The following is a 16,566-nucleotide window of genomic DNA, read 5'->3' as shown; positions in this document are numbered from 1 at the left end:
GAAATACTGGATTTGTACCTCCTGGAGGTTGAATATCACATGTAGTCTGGTTTAGTTAGTTGTTATTAAAATAGTGCTATTTGCTGTGAAGTTAAACTTTAATCTTCAGATGATATTGAAATATAAGAAAGTTAGTAAAAAGTGTGTTCCAGTGTTTTCTCAGGTACACACTGAAATATGGTGGTATTCCCAGAAATTACAACCTCAACTTTTGAAAATTTCCAACATTTGTGGGTATAGGTCAAACTCTGATTTATTAATAAAATACCTTTTCCACATGGTGTTATATTCATCTATAGTGTATCTAAGGTCAAATGATTCCTTATGACAAAAACCCTCAGTTGTGAAGTAAGTAAAAATTAAGATAAATGTACAGTAGCACTCACTCACATCTTAATTTTTATTTTCAAATAAATTATTGGTTTAAATTTCTGGTTATTTGTAGGAAAATATATTTTAGATTGAAGAAATTGTTTAAGTAATAGATAGCTTGTTGTAATAGTTTTTTTTCATAAATTGGCCTTGTAACAAAATATTTTTTACCAGTTGACGAAAGCTCTTAATGGTCTATATAAAGAAAGAGTATACAGCATTAGTGATTTTGTTAAGTGTTTGGTTAAAATCAAGCTTAATCCCTCTTTATCAAAATGCAAGTGATTAACACGAGTCTTATTGTTACACACATCATACATGAACTAACCCCTTTCATTGAATAATTTCTTTCATGTAAAATTGTCACTGAAATAACTTTAGTTGTAAGTATTCATGTCTAGAAAACTTAAAAAAATTGGTTACTTGTGTTTAACACTGTTTTTGGTATGCACTTTGAGAAACTTGTTGTGATAATGATAGATCTTTACTCTGACAAAAGATATGTTTTAATGCTTTGAAACACAGGAAACTATTTACTGTTACCCACATTCTGTCTGTATACCTGCTAAAGTAATTGATAAGAATTGTTATTAGAACTTTATCTAGAAAATTTAAAATTGAATGAAAGATAAATATTCAAATAAATTTCGTTTAGATGTCTAAAAATGCAGTGAAGGATAATTTTCAAAGTGAACAAGAACATTTTTTTTATTGACAAAATGTAAAACACTCACTAATTAAAAAGAATGAAAGATAGATGTATACAGTAATCTTTTGTTTGATAGCTAGTTCAGAGAATCAACCCTGTTTATTTTGTTGTACAGAAGGTTGGATGTGGCTAATTTTCCCAGAGTACATTATCATTCATATCACTGGTGTTATCCATTAAGATACAAGGGGAGATGGAGTCTGGTTTTTCTACATCTTCACAAGACTGGAAAATTCCCTTAGGTTAAGCCTAAAGGAACTCTCCAGCCCATCTCTGTTTGATAATATAAAACACAAAACCAATGAGCCAACTCTGAGTCTGTGGTAAGATACCTACAATTAACAGTACAGTATTTAGACAAAGTGAGGTGGCCCTAGGTTTGTAAATATACATTTTTAAGAAAGAAGTACATATACATACAGAATACAAAAATATTCATACCACTGTTGCAAGAAAGTATGTAAATTCTGAAGTCTTCTGTTCATGTTTTGTTGAGCATGCAAGGAAAATACTTTAGATTTCATGCACTAAATAGAATAACTATGATAGCTACAATTATGTTGTTTCTTTCTCGTTTTTTTTAATAGTTTGACATGACTATCTCAAACATAGCTGTTACAGACACAATTCTCCATAGATTCATTTTGTACACATTTCATGAATAAGGATATCATCACAGTCTTTAGTTCTCATGGTGGTGCAGTTTATGTGTAAAACGTTTGGTGTCCTTGTCCAGTAGATAACTTCCAGTACAACTTACCTATGTCTTCATCCTAATCATACTACTCATCCAAAATGCCCATTCCATAAAATGCTGTACCACCTATGCTTAGCATAGGCATTGCACTATCTTCTCCTAAATCCAACAAATCTAGATGGTTACATACCTGTAGTGCTTAAGAAAGCAATCCAGGTTACTTTAAATGTCAGTAGCATTATATTTTCCATTTCTCTGTAACCAAAGTATGGTAGTGAAAACATGTAGTTTCCATAGGCATGCCACTTTGTGCATGGCTGAGACATCCATGATGTCTGAGGAACTTGTTCATGTTGGTACCCACATATTGCAAAGTTTTAAGGAATATGAGAGTTCCTGTTGAAGAAAACGACATGCCGCTATAGAAAACTTATTATGCTGCTCTACTTGGCCTCAAGTGGTTTCAGCAACTCCTTGCTCCTCCCTAAGAGATTTTTTTTCAGCATGGTGTTTTAATGTCTTTCCTTGTGGTGAGACATTCTTCAGTGCAACATCCTGGCAGCAGGTGACATTGATGAGTGCTGGAACTCGGATCTGCTAATTGGTAATAATTTGTAGACACTTTCCCAAGTGATCTCAGAACCTTCACAACAAGCTTCAATCATTTGGACTTCCTGTATTGCAAGGGAGTTCTTCATTAGCTATGTAACTGTGGTTAGATTAAGGTTACAGATATAGCTCTCTATGTGATAGAGTAGGATGTTTGCACCTACAATGTACTATTTGGTGAGATGATGATGTCCTTTTGTTGACTTCTCTTCCTGTCAGCCATATAGCTTTAATATAAACAAATTCCAATTTCAGGTTATCCTGAAGTTCTATCTTAGGTACAACAAAAGTTTAAAGGGCTATAGAAAATTATATTCATCAAAATTCACAATTTTTTTTTTTTTTAATAATCATAGAATATTTTACCTAGTAACATACAGTGTGACATTCAATAAATTTGTTGAATAGGTCAACAGCTAGAGGTTTGATGAGAAATGTTTGCAGAGCATATTTAAATTTTACTTGGTGGAATTAAGAAACAACTCAAAGATGAAAACCTTTGACAATCCATGAAAAAACTACATAAAAGTAAGGTTAACTTATTTCAAAACTGGTTATCTGTGCACTAGAAAAACACACTCACTACCAACTGAAGCTTGAAAATTTGAAACAAGTAAAGTATTACCTTTCTAAAGGAAATATTTGATATTTTTCAACTATGTTGCAAGGGTTTTTTGGTCATGTTAGAATGATATTAATAGTAGGCCTATTATATTTATAAATAATACATTCTTTACTGATAATTGTGGTAACAATAAATTAACTTGTTCTGTTATGATACCTTCAAAACTAAACTAAGAATGAACACGTGTAGGTTCTGTCTAGATACAGTGGAAATAAAGGATAGGCATCTAGTTATTTTTCCTTCAAGATAGATTTAAATGTTGTGATATTTAGGTAAATTAAGACAACTTGCATAGCAAAGGAAATATAAAATGTACAGATAAATAAATTTAATTCAAATTTTGTAAGCCTGGCTGGATGTTTCCAGGTCACTAGGCAAGAGAGAGAGGTAACAGCTACACTATATTATGATTTAAAGTCAGACCAGGGTTCTGTTGCAGAGTCCTCAAATTACTTATATCAATGATAGTTTCAAAACACATTTTGAAAGGAAATAGCTTCCAATCCATAAAACCTCTTGGAATAAGTGTGATTTCGCTCCAGGAGAGATGTGGGACCAATACAGTCAAGTTTTGAAAACATCATGTCAAATACCAGTACTGTTATAAATTTATTCATTCATTCTTTTTATTTTAATGAATGTTACCAGGACTGGTTTTAGTTCATTAGATTTTTATGTTACTTTTTTTATAGACTTGTTACATATTACCATACAGAGGTATGTTTGTACAAGAGAACTGGTTATGCTTCAGTTAAGAAAGTAGCAAGTTTTATTGGGGTTTAAACACACACACACACACACACACACACACACACACACAAAGTAACTATATACAAACATTTATAACTCTGTTACAAACTGTTGAAATGAACCTTTACAGACTAGCATTACATGCTTTTACATTAAATGAAGTCACAAACCAGACTTGTGTTATTATAGTTGTAATGAGACCAGTTCAACATATTGTTTGTAGTTTTTAATGGAAAAATTAACCAAACTGAAACTACAAACTTCTTTCAAAAATACAATCTAGTGTACATTACTTTACTTGAAAAAAGTGACTAAAACTCAATATTCTGTTTTGTGTTCATAAAATATACTGATCTACAAAACATGTTAATAAAGTAACAACAGCAACAAAGAACCTAGATTTGCTTAAATATAAATATCAATCTTATGCATTGCAAACACATACATATTTTATTTACATATATATCCTTAAATAATATGGAAAACAGCAACTGGTTCAGTACAAAAATTTTTTACCATGTTGAGGTGTTTTGAAATTACTTTCCAAAATATTCTACATTTCTCTCCATCTAATTATTTTCTAGAGACAAGAGTCGTACATACCATTTTCTGTTTTTTTAAAAATACACTGCAATTAGAAGTTAAAGAAAATTTCTAATTAACATTAACAGGAGGAGGTTGATCTGGTATCATAGATGAAAAGAAAGTTGAGATGAATGTCGCAGCTGTAGCTAATGGAGAATATAATCGCTGGTTTGATTCCAAACTTTGCTCTGTAGTGATCTAGACAGAAATAAAGGAACATTTCTTTAAAATATCACACCAACTGCTACATAATCCAAAAATTTATTATTCTAAGTTGTGTTTAAAGAAGTTTTTATTATACTTTAATATTCTGGGTCTTACATTTTATTCAAAATTTGTAAATATTTATCACTATTTTATATGGCCAGACAAGTTTGGAACAGTATTATAAGATGGATAAAATAAGGTTTCACACCCGTTTCAAAGACATTAGAATTAAATAATTGAACATGCTCCTTTATTATGGATTTTAAAACTGTAAGAAAAATATACTTGGTTTTGTTATTTAATATGTGATGAAAACAAATGATCAAAATTATGTCACACTGACTATTAGTCATTTTTCTCATTGTGTCAGTTAATTAAATCTCAACCAGTAATAACAACATTTTTAATATGCACAGACTGCACTATGCAAGATAACCAATGAAACTGTTTTACAAAATAAAGATATTTGATCAAAAATAAAAAAACATTAAGAAATTGCTTCACCCGTGTCTGTCTTAGGACACACATATGTAGGGTCCTGGAGGAATCTCATTTCTATGTCATTGTAATGTATATATTAGGTGTAAGGTTTCATCTTTGTCTGCTTCAATTTTTTTTTTTTTTTTTTTTAAGAGTTCAGAGTTATTTTGAAAATATAGAAATACTGAAAATGTTTCTTCAATTCCTAATTTAATTGTTACAAAATTATTTTATTTTTTTATCTATGTCATTCTAAAAAAACTTGCATATGAAACCCATATGGCTTTGCTTAATTTAACAAGGATTCCTTGAATAAAGAAAACAGTATGCAATGCTAATATAATGACTAACAGAGACAGTGTATTATCCTATGTGGTTATCCCAGTATTGAATCCATCTTCCAAGCTATTTCATGGAAAGTTTGACCTAATGATACAAATACTAACATGCACAAAGCAGGGTCATCTTTGAAGCAATGTAAAAGACTGAAATATAATTATCATCACTAAACAGAAACTATTAAAAGATTCAGTTATTAGTTACAATGGCATATTGTAAACTGTCTATACAGTTTGTAACTTATAAATTACATTTCATGTTTTTAAGAAATATACAAAACAAGTTTACTCGTTGAGGCTAACAGATGCTATACAGTGACTAAAGTAAAATATATAATTCTTGATTACGAATTAAAAAACTGATGGAAAACGTTTAGATTTACACCTTTATTTTGCACTGATGAATCTGACTGGAATGGATTGGAATTAACAGTAATTTTACACTTAGTTGGTAGGATGCAGAGTACATAAGCAGTGGTTTATACAAAATATTTCACAAGGGCATTCTGTGAAATTTGATGATAGTTTTTTTGATAGAACAAGGGAACAAGCTATCTCTACACAAAACTATTACAAGAGATATGACAAATATATTACACTGCCCTACCTCTTCATGTTCATTCTGTACAGATATATCACGTGTTGCTCGTTGATGTACACGATCTGGGTATCCTGCTCCAGGGTCCATATTCACTTCTCTGGGATTATTGGCTGGTCTTCTCTGGTTGAACAACCCTCTTCTGTATCTGTAAAGAGCAAGAAACTTCTATGATTTATAGTTTGTTTCAAATGGTGATAGCTATGTAGAAAAACTACAAGTTAAGAACAACAGCTCAAATTGTATTGTTCTTAACTTAATATGACAGCAGATAATTTTTTGTAGTATATACAATATATTCTTCTTTCAACTGAAGTCATTCAACTCGTATTTTCCTTGAAGGTTATTGACCTACCAATAAAAACTTCAAGACTATACTTAACTCTTCTCTGGTTAATTAATCTTAGCTCAAAAGATTTTGGTGACTGTTTAAGAAACATTAAACACTGTTAATAAACTTTTTGCATTATAAATATTTCCTCTTTACAATATTGCACTTGTATTTAACAAATGAACAACATAAAATGTATAGCCAATTATGCATTTCATAAAAATTTAATTTACAATAAGTCTAGATCTAATACCAATAATAAGCTGATACATTTATTAGGATAATAACTAAAAATATACCAATAAAAGCAAGGGATGCCAACTGACCAATTAATGAGTTATTATTTTTTATAATCTATACATTGAGTTATATTAGTATTTCAGCTCAGACAAAACTTTGTTTTTTTTTCAAATTTTCCTGCTGTTTTTTTTGGTTTTGACATGTCATTTAGTAGTTCATAGAGACCCAGTATACATAGTGCCTAAATTCATTTTAACCATTTCATGATTGGATGGGTGCATCCTGCCCCAAGATGAAAACTGCACAACTGAATAAAACAAAATTACAGAAAATAATTTATTTTATTCTGACACACACATCCTGAAAAAAAAAACAAATAAAAACACTTCAGTTTTCAACTATACTCAGTGCACTAGTTTTATTTACTTAATATAAGAAATAAGTTAACATTCTCCCATTAAAAACAGTATAGTGCTTGCAAGCTCTGTAAATTGTTTGAAGCATAATACAGAATTCATAGCCTCTTTAGACAAAAGACAAAATTGATTTGAGCAACATTTCACTAATTTGAACCTTGTAACTTCAAGTGTAGTTTTGCCTGTTTTAGCCAATTACTGTTTTTCAATTTTAGTTACGGTGTGAGGTTATTACCTTATCTCAGCTTTGACAAATAATTAGCAACTAAAAACATTTAATGAATGCTATTTTTCTATACAAATGAATGTGAAATAAGTTTAAAATTTATCACAGTAACTCAAACATTCTGATTAGCAATTTTAAAAAGTTGTCATGGTAATAATTTTCCTATGGCAGAAAAAAAAAAAATCTTATTACATGTCAGTTACCATAAATGCAGTGAAATGTTTCTTGAATCGAAAACAAAATACACAGGTTTATAAGAAAAACCTTAAAGGAAAATTTTACATACATTCAAATTGTTCCTTACAACGTACAAGTATCATATATAAAAATAATGATATTGTATAAAAACTAAGTAATCCATATAAAATTTTTTCTGGTGTTTCAAACTTTTATCTAGCAGTTTTGTTGCTATGCTATTAAACAAACAATAAACACAACAGCTACATCACGTCAATATAACAGAGGATATCAGAATTAAATTAGCTACATTATTAAAGTTACTCTTTGGTTCTTATCCATGCAAATATCTTGCTTTGATCAGAAGTTGCTGATAACTGCATAGGAAAGTTGTCTTCAATTAAGTAGAATTTATTGATACAATAATGATTAAGCAGACTATTAAATGTTTTTATTGTAAAAATGAATTCATACTTACAAAAACATTATCACTCCAAGTAGAGCCACAATAAAGAATCGCTGCACAGAAGAATAGAAGAACACAAAACTGAAAAGTATAAAGGCACGGCTAAAAATGTAAAAATAATCCAGCCAGTCTCTACGAACCAACTGCTCTTCTTGTTCTCCAAACACCTGCCTAGCCTGGCCATTCATTCCCATGTTTTCAGCAAGAGGCAACTGTTGGCCAGTGTTCTGTTCAACTATTCCCATGTTTACTGGGGCTTCGTGAAAGGAAGAAGCCCATTGTGACTCAGTCCTTGAACTTGCTTGAACACTAAAGTGAAGCAATTGTTAAATAATTAGTTTGATGAATTTAGAAAAAATGTTCTGGTCATATACAAGAAAAACTTATTTAGATTCTTTTCCACATAATTTTTTTTTACCATTCTGTTTTATCAAAATGTAAAAAAAGAACTAACATTATTAAATGTTGTATCTGTTACCTATACAAACTAATATAGCACAAAAGAAGTATAAGATAAAATCAGGGTAAAATTATTCCTGACAGATCAAGTTGCACTTTCATGTCAAATTGGAGTGGTAAGAAGATTTATGTCTTTCACGAAATCCAGACTCAAACATTTATCAAAATATTACAGCAAATAACACTATCAAAAAACTGGAGGTTTTTATTTCCATGAATTAATTTTCAGGTTTTAAATTATAAGGAAACAACATACAATTTTTTGGTACTTTGTACCTTGAAGAATTGTATAAAATAACTGAAACTATGAAAATACACACATACAAGCATGCAACTATAAGATAAAATTCAAGATGAGGTGACATTATGCAATGAATCAAATGACAACTTTTATATTCAGAATATGTAATTTTCATACATTCTTGGCAATGAACTTTGCCAAAATTAAATAATTTTTTTTCCCCATTTGTACAGATTGTAGCAAAACAACCATTATATTGAGAAGGATGAAAATTACTTTTGTTAAAAGCTTAGAAAGCCAAAATACAACAAATGAGATTTTAACAACTTGTACCTTTACTAATTTACATATTAATAGTATCTTCTGAAAAAGGAAAAAAATGCACATCATTGAAATGATATTAAATGACTGGGCTTACAAGTCAAGCTAGTTTAACTTTGTTTACAGAACATCAAAACCTGCTTCAATATTAAAAAACCCTAAAAATTGTTTTTCTAATATTGTTATTTTATTTCATATCAATGTGTTTCAATTCAACTACAAATTAACAAGTATCATACTTACTTTTGAAAGTATTGGGCCATGTATTGAGCATAAATGTTATGCATGGTAATAAAGTGGTGGTATGCCTGCTCTGGACTCATGGAAACTGACTGAAAAGTAGTGGGGGAACTATACACGCTGAAAATGGAACAAGAATATGAATCAGCACCACCTAAACATTAACTTTGAATAATATTTAATTTATCTGCCCATTACGATCTGGAAGTACTTTGTTGATAAGTACGAAAACAAAAAATATACACGTGGACTGTACAGTTACAAACCTTCTAGAAACATGTGGCATGAACCTCTGGTGAAGGCCATCAGTCCATGGTAAATCATTCAGACCACCTGTGTTTGAATTGCCAGATGTAGATGAACTATTAGATAGAGGCTGAGAGGATGTTGTAGTCTGCAACAGTAAAGCATGATTTATTGTATATTTAAAACAATAAAAACCTAAGTAATTATATTTTTAAATATACATATATTTTAGTCCAACAATATGTATTTCTAGAAAGTAGTAAACAAATCTAGAAATACCAGGAGACAACAAATATTTGTCACAAAATACAACACATTCTGCAGAAAAATATAAATAAATGGTTAAACACAATAAGAGAAAATGAATTATGCAACCAACACTTTATGAAAATAACCATTCAATTTGTAAAAAAGTACGATTAGACACGGTTCTTTTCAATCTTCATTAATTAAGTCAAATTAATATACCTTTTTTACTCTAGGTCTCAAAATTGTTTGGCTGAAACCATAAATTATTTTCCCTTAGCAATGTTGGTGATTCATTTGTATTTTCAAATTTTATCACATTGTAACTGCATTTGTTTATCACTTGTGCTATTAATATTAATTGACTTATTTTCAAGGTTACGAATTTGGTAGGTGCGAGACAAATGTATGAAATTTCTTTACTCATTGTTTTGTGTTTTTTAGCCACCCATAGTATACAATATTTTATTTACATGAGGTTAGTTTCTTCTGAATGTTATGTTGCTACGTTAATCACAAGTCAATATATTAGATCATTAATTAACAGTGAGAAAACTTAAAATAGTGTTAGTTAATAGCTATTTGATCATTCTAGAGAAATACACAGATAATTACTATTTACTTTTTCAACTGTAGAAATTACCCCGGGTGAAAAACTCAAGCTTGTTGATCCAAGCCCAAGTGTTAAAGCAAAAAACTATTACCACTAGTAATGGCACTAAGCCTACTCATCGTTTCCAGGATGAACGGAATAGAGGCCGACCATGGCTGGAGTATAATAATGCTACCGGACTGATGTTTTGCTTAATTTGTCAGGAATATGATAGTGTAAGGCAGAAGAACACCTTCACAAGATCCTCCAACCTGAGAGCAAGTGCTGTTAAGGAGCATGAAAACAGTCATGCCCACAGTCTAAGTTGTCAAGCTAAGACAGCAAAAGAAACAGCTGATTTAACTCCCGTGATGAAAGAATTGAGCAAACTTAACCAGACTGAGAAAGATTGTTTGCCTCTGCTGTTCAGGACTGCCCTTTATATGGCTTTGAATACCAAACCATTCAGCGATTTTCAAGAGTTTCTGTTGCTGTAGGAGCACAACTTTGGTATGAACTTAACAGAACATTATGCCAATAACAAACAAGCAGTTACCTTTACGAAGTATATTGCAGAAACAATTACAATTAATGTCAGATTTCGTCTGCACACCTCATTATTCTTTGGCATTATGACTGACGGCTCAACAGACACTGCCAACATTGAGCAGGAGATAGTATATGTAAGATACTTGGACATTGACTGTTACCCAGTAACCCACTTCCTGTGTCTGCAGTCAGTTGAGAAGGCTGATTCTGAATACTTGCTACAGATACGTAGTTCAGGTAAAAGGTATCTTAATTACCTGAGATTGGAATTTTCTGGATTTATCCTGAATTCCTAATTAAGAAAAATTAAAATGGACAATATTTCATGTACATTTGTGTTTTAATTCAGGTTAACATAGTAATTCCATTATTAATATACATCAGTGAAAACTCAAGCATTTTTCAATTGATTTAAACCAAGAAGAACCATGTATTTACCACTGAGGGAATTGAAGCTTAATCTAACACAAATAGTGTGATAGATAATGGAGCAATTGAATTTTCCAAAGTACAAATTTACATTTTGTTTTTTCACAGAAAGTAATTAATATTGGGTACTAATTTTTTGTACTTGCAACATTGTCCATATATGGCAAGTTTCCCGACTGGCTTGAATCAACTGTATGCCTAACAGCTGATGGGGCAGCTGTCAATTCCGGCACAAATAAAGGACTTGTTAACAGATTGAAGGTGCAAAAAACTTATTTGATAGGGATCCACTGTGTTAGTCACAGATTGGAACTTGCAATTAAGAAGACCAACAAGGAAATCCCTTACCTTGATACTATCCAAACCTTTTTAGAAAACCTATGGAAGTTTTATAACAATTCGCCACAGAACTGGGCTGGCCTCAAAGAAACTGGTAAAGCCAACAAAAGGGACAGGAACCCGGTGGGTGGCCTACAAAGAGTGTGCTCGGGAGTCAGTTTCTCAGGAGTCAGCTTTAGCAGAGCATTTGTATCAAGTAAAGCTGCATGACAAAGGGGAACATGGACAGAAAGCTGAAGGATTATACAGTACTTTGACAAGTACTTAAATTCATCCTGTACATGGACATACTCTTGACAGTTCTGCCTGTTTTGACATCTCTTAAGTCTCAAAATGAAAGACAATTCTGCTACTGTGAACGTTGTTTCTGACAAACTCGCTGTTTGCAAAGAGAAGCTGGGCAATCTGAATGATGTTGAGAGATCCCAGAAAATTGTTAAAGAGCTCACAACATGTGAACAAACTGGCAAGTGGTTACTTAGAGGAAAGATGTTTGCTATTAGTGGTCAGACAAGGGCCAGAGGCTCAAAAAGTGTCACAAAAGAGACAACTGCTCAATCTGTGGCTGAAAAAACGGTCATCTTCATAGATAAAATTGTCACATATCAGAATAAGAGATTTGAAGAATTTGATAAGGATTTTATTGGTGCCTTTCAAATTTTTGAACCAAGCAACTGGCCTAAAAGCAAGGAAGCATTGTCATCTTATGGCCATAATGAACTCCAGACACTATTGGACCACTTTGGTGCTCTGCTAGAAGCTAAGGGTTTCAACATTGCAGCTGATATTTGCCAAGCTGACTTACACGAGACACTGCTCAAAGCCACAAGACTTCATAACAGCAACCCTCCAAATACCTGTAGCACCATGAATGGTACATACACCCATTAAAGAAGTCAAGAACAACAAAAAGGCAATAGGTAGTGTTTGTTTGTTTCAGCATTATTTGCTGGATGTGTTTGAAATATTTATATTAATCAGTAAAAAACAACTTACTATTTTTTGGGGTGCTTGTGAAATCACTACATTCTTTTGTGAACAAATCAAATGGATTACATGAGTTTGGGCATCCTGTAAAAGGGTGAAAAAAAACATTATCAAAACAAACTAACATACATGTAACTGAATATAATTATGAACAAATGTTTGAAAGAGTTCATGTGCCAAGTAATGGCACAAGAATTAGATATTTTTTTTCATTTTAGCAATTGTAAAAAATTAACTTTACAATATAATTTATGAAAATAAAGTCAATAAATTTATATTTCAGTTCCAAAAGTTAAACTTAATGAACATTAGGAAATTGGTTGATACCATATTTATTTTAAATATGTATGTGCAGAACATTTTAAAGTATTAAGTGTGCAGATAACATGTTATGGTATTCTACTGAAAATGAAAGGTACACACATGTGCAACAACTAGGTACAAGAAGCGAGTATTTTGATTAATAAACACACAAAAACAGAGAAATAAATACTACGATACATGTTGGAGACAACGTAGTGAAGGCTCAACTACAGACATATAATTAATGTCCTGATATATATATATATACACAAGACAAACTAGATCAGGTTTCTAAAAACTATTTTTAGAAACTATTGCAGCCATCCTAAAAATATTAAATTACACTCTTAAGATTCTTAAGAAATAAAAAGGTTCAGTGATTGTTTTTCTTAATTATTAAATATAATAGGTTTTAGGTAGAAATAGTTTATGCATATATTTTTGTCTAATAAATACAGATGTTTCTTATGAAGAGTACTATACACACATTTAATAAATCTGAACCTGGCATGCTACTACACAGTTAAAACAAAAAAACTTGCATATTTCAAAAGATGCAACTCAAATAAAAATGAATCCTTACTTACAGGTCTCAAGATATCCTTTATACTCAGATGATCTTGGAGTAGATGACCAAAATAAATCAGTCTTTGGTCTTCAATTTTCTGGAAGAAGAAATAGAAGTAAATCTCTTTGTTAAGAAAAATGATTTACTACATTTGTAACTATAACAGCTTTTCCAGATTTAGGTCTAAAAGGATATCATGCACTAGTGATGAATTATTCATGCCAATATTTTCAAAAAGTAGTAAAACAAGTTAATCAAAAAATAAACTTAAACAATTTGTACAAGAGGGCTGTAATACCTATTCCCTTCCAATCATAATTATGGATCACTGACTCCTTTTTTAGTTAGCATTATACAATTTTAAATGTGATGCCAAAAAAATACAGTAAATGTTGAAAAGTATAAAAATTATCCTTCTAATTATTGGAAAAATTATAATAAAATATAGAACCTTTTTTTATATTACTCATTTCACCAAAATTTCAAATTACATACAAATAAGAATTGAAATTTATGTGCATTTTTGTCAGATATTTGTCAGTGCTCAGGAGATCTTTCTGCAATACCAATACTTGTCAGCTGAGCTAGTTACTGAACAAGTTCAAAGAATTACAGATAAAATACATCCAAAATTTAATGCAAATCTTGTACTATTTATTGTGGGTACAGGCTTTATAGCTTCACTATCTTTTGCTGTTTAAAAACCACAACTTTTTATTTGTTCAATAAAAGTATGATTTAAATGAAGACAATAATCTTGAAAGTTAAGAAATATAAACACAAGCTGTATATCTCATCTGATAAACTAATGTATTTCCAGTTTAATCAGGATTTTCATTAACAGAATGTAATTCATACTAAAAGTAACATTGTTTAAGAAATTAAGCTAACATAAATACAAAATGTACAAGTAAAGTAAATTAAAGTCTGAACAGTGAACATTTTTGTTTCATTTAAATAAAAGCTTTTAAAAATTTAACCATATACAAACATTTTTTTGGTCTGTATCACACTGTACTGTATTTTGAGAATGGAAAACTTACAGGTTTATTTGGGTATACTTGAGAAATATGATCTTTTAAGTCTACAACTGTCCAATCAGACTGACATTCCATCTTCTGATCAGGTACCGTTTGGTTAGGCGCACGAATGATTACATAAAGAGTCATGATCAAACTACAAAGTAGCAAAGTCTTTCCACTTTTGGGTCCTTTCGAAAATAAAAAGGTTGAAGCTGATTACGAGATATGCAATAACATTACTTTTGTTTTTAGACAATTTAACTGATTTAGATGTAAAATAAAATGATAGTTTCAATAAGTCTGTAGACTTTACACCAAATGGCTATTTGTCTTCTTTCTTTTCTTATATTTCTAGTATTGGCTTCTTTAATATTTAATGTTATATATAAAAAACCATCTGAAATTTACTTACTTTTTACAGTTTCATAATATTTACACAATATTTAATTTTTACAGTTTCAAAATATTTTCAATTATGAAGAATTAAATCTTTTAGAATAATTTTAACAGCTATACACTTTCCATAAACTCTCACTAGGTCTGCTGTTAAAAATCAATGATCAATGAACAAAAAATCAAGAATTATTCATAATGTTTTAATTAAACCATATTAAAATGATTATGATCTGAACAAGACTGTGCTGTGTACAATTTTAACATGAAAAATAACACAATGGAAACAAATATACATACTTGTCATACCTTAAGTTGAATGATGTTCAATTTAAAAAAAGAAAAGCATCAACTATGCCATAAGAGGTTTAAATAATGAATTTCACAATGTTAAGAAAATCTACCAAAGCATAGATTGTTTGAAAAGTGCCTATGGAAAGAAAGAAGTTGGAAATGCAAACAAATAAAGAAAAATGGTCATGTTCTTTGCAAGAATTCCATTTTTACTTGTCTAGCTGTACAGCTGTAGTGACAAATTAGATAAACCTAAGGACTTAATAGCTCAGACATTACAGTAACAACTCAAAATACTACATACACCAGTGAGGATGGTTGTTTAATCACATTGTTACAAGACAATTGATTGAGAATATGCTTCATATTGCCAACTGAAGTTGATTTTAATATATATGAATGGTATATAATATGTAGGTATATACTTAGTTTTGGAATATGGTGCTTTTACTACTTGTTTTTTGGTTTGTGAAAATTCACCACAATGACTTAAGACTTTATTATAGAAAGTTATCATATTTCAAACATGCGATTTAATTTATTAGTTTTTATTAGTTATAATTTTAATTCCATGTTTATTGTATTATTATGATTATTACACAGTGAACTTACTTTATTATAATCATTCTGCATTATTAGCTTCATATATGGATTTTGGACTAATACAAGACTTCAGAGACAGTTAAACCTTAGAAGATTTTATTTAGTTTATAACCATAAATATTAATAATAAGAATGCTCAGCTGATCAAACAGTGCATTCTAATCACTATATTTCATTATAAGGTAAAGGTATATTTTTTGGTTTGACCTATGCAAGTAGCGTGCTTTGATGAAATATAAATTAAGATAAAACCTCAGCCAATTTAAAAAAAATAACTACAATTCTATTAAATCAAAAGTAATTTTTAACCGCTATTACATAAAATTAATGTTTTTTTTTTATCAACAAATTCAGAATTACAGAGTACCTATAATTATATCTTACACGAAGCAAAATATCCAAATTGATATTTTTATGCATTGTAAAGTAACACACATTTTAAATACCAATCATTCAAGCTTCAGTTATGAGGCTATGATGAATAATATGATGAAAATAAGTTTTGTCACATAAATTAGTATAACAAATATTCACTCACAGTCAACAAAGTAAGGTGCTAGCACAACACGGAACCTTCTGTCACGGCTTACAAATCCCGAAAAAAATAACTATTTGGAGAAGTTATTTTTTTCTTGTATTGCTATCCGTTAAAATATATATTTTGAATTCAAAATTGCCTAACAATAACAAACTATCAACAAATATATAATTTTTAACGTACTAACAAACTACTACAACAATCGCTAATTTTCTCATATAATAACCGTTCTATTGACTTGTAAACTATGCGTTCTTCATTACGTGCATTTTGATATAAACAGATTACGTATTACGTCATCTACGTGGCTTTCGCCACAGGTACGATATTTGTCGTTTCGTGATTGGCTAATACATATCCTGGTGGTCTT

General features: G+C 30.4%; 1 protein-coding gene across 1 annotated transcript; it reads right to left on the bottom strand.

The window, feature by feature from the left end:
- Positions 1-1,062: 1,062 nt before the first annotated feature.
- On the bottom strand, positions 1,063-16,520 carry LOC143230960 (homocysteine-responsive endoplasmic reticulum-resident ubiquitin-like domain member 2 protein). The gene is made up of 9 exons (XM_076465319.1): positions 16,197-16,520; positions 14,390-14,556; positions 13,366-13,443; positions 12,485-12,559; positions 9,354-9,481; positions 9,091-9,207; positions 7,839-8,135; positions 5,980-6,118; positions 1,063-4,545 (listed from the first exon to the last, which is right to left on the bottom strand). Exons 2-9 carry the CDS (start codon positions 14,513-14,515, stop codon positions 4,417-4,419), a joined length of 1,089 nt encoding a protein of 362 aa, XP_076321434.1. The 5' UTR covers positions 14,516-14,556; positions 16,197-16,520; the 3' UTR covers positions 1,063-4,416.
- Between the last annotated feature and the right edge of the window lie 46 nt (positions 16,521-16,566).

The sequence above is a fragment of the Tachypleus tridentatus genome, chromosome 10 (assembly GCF_004210375.1).
Source record: "Tachypleus tridentatus isolate NWPU-2018 chromosome 10, ASM421037v1, whole genome shotgun sequence".
In the NCBI taxonomy this organism is placed as follows: domain Eukaryota; kingdom Metazoa; phylum Arthropoda; class Merostomata; order Xiphosura; family Limulidae; genus Tachypleus; species Tachypleus tridentatus.
This window is presented reverse-complemented; position numbering and strand designations above follow the sequence as displayed.

Excerpts from the sequence above, each read along its gene's own strand:
- LOC143230960 (XM_076465319.1), bottom strand. The coding sequence starts at position 14,515 with ATGACTCTTTATGTAATCATTCGTGCGCCTAACCAAACGGTACCTGAT. Across the intron at positions 12,560-13,365 it reads TAAAGGATATCTTGAGACCT|GATGCCCAAACTCATGTAAT; the intron begins GTAAGTAAGGAT and ends ACCCTTTTACAG. Across the intron at positions 6,119-7,838 it reads CTTGGAGTGATAATGTTTTT|ATACAGAAGAGGGTTGTTCA; the intron begins GTAAGTATGAAT and ends TGCTCTTTACAG.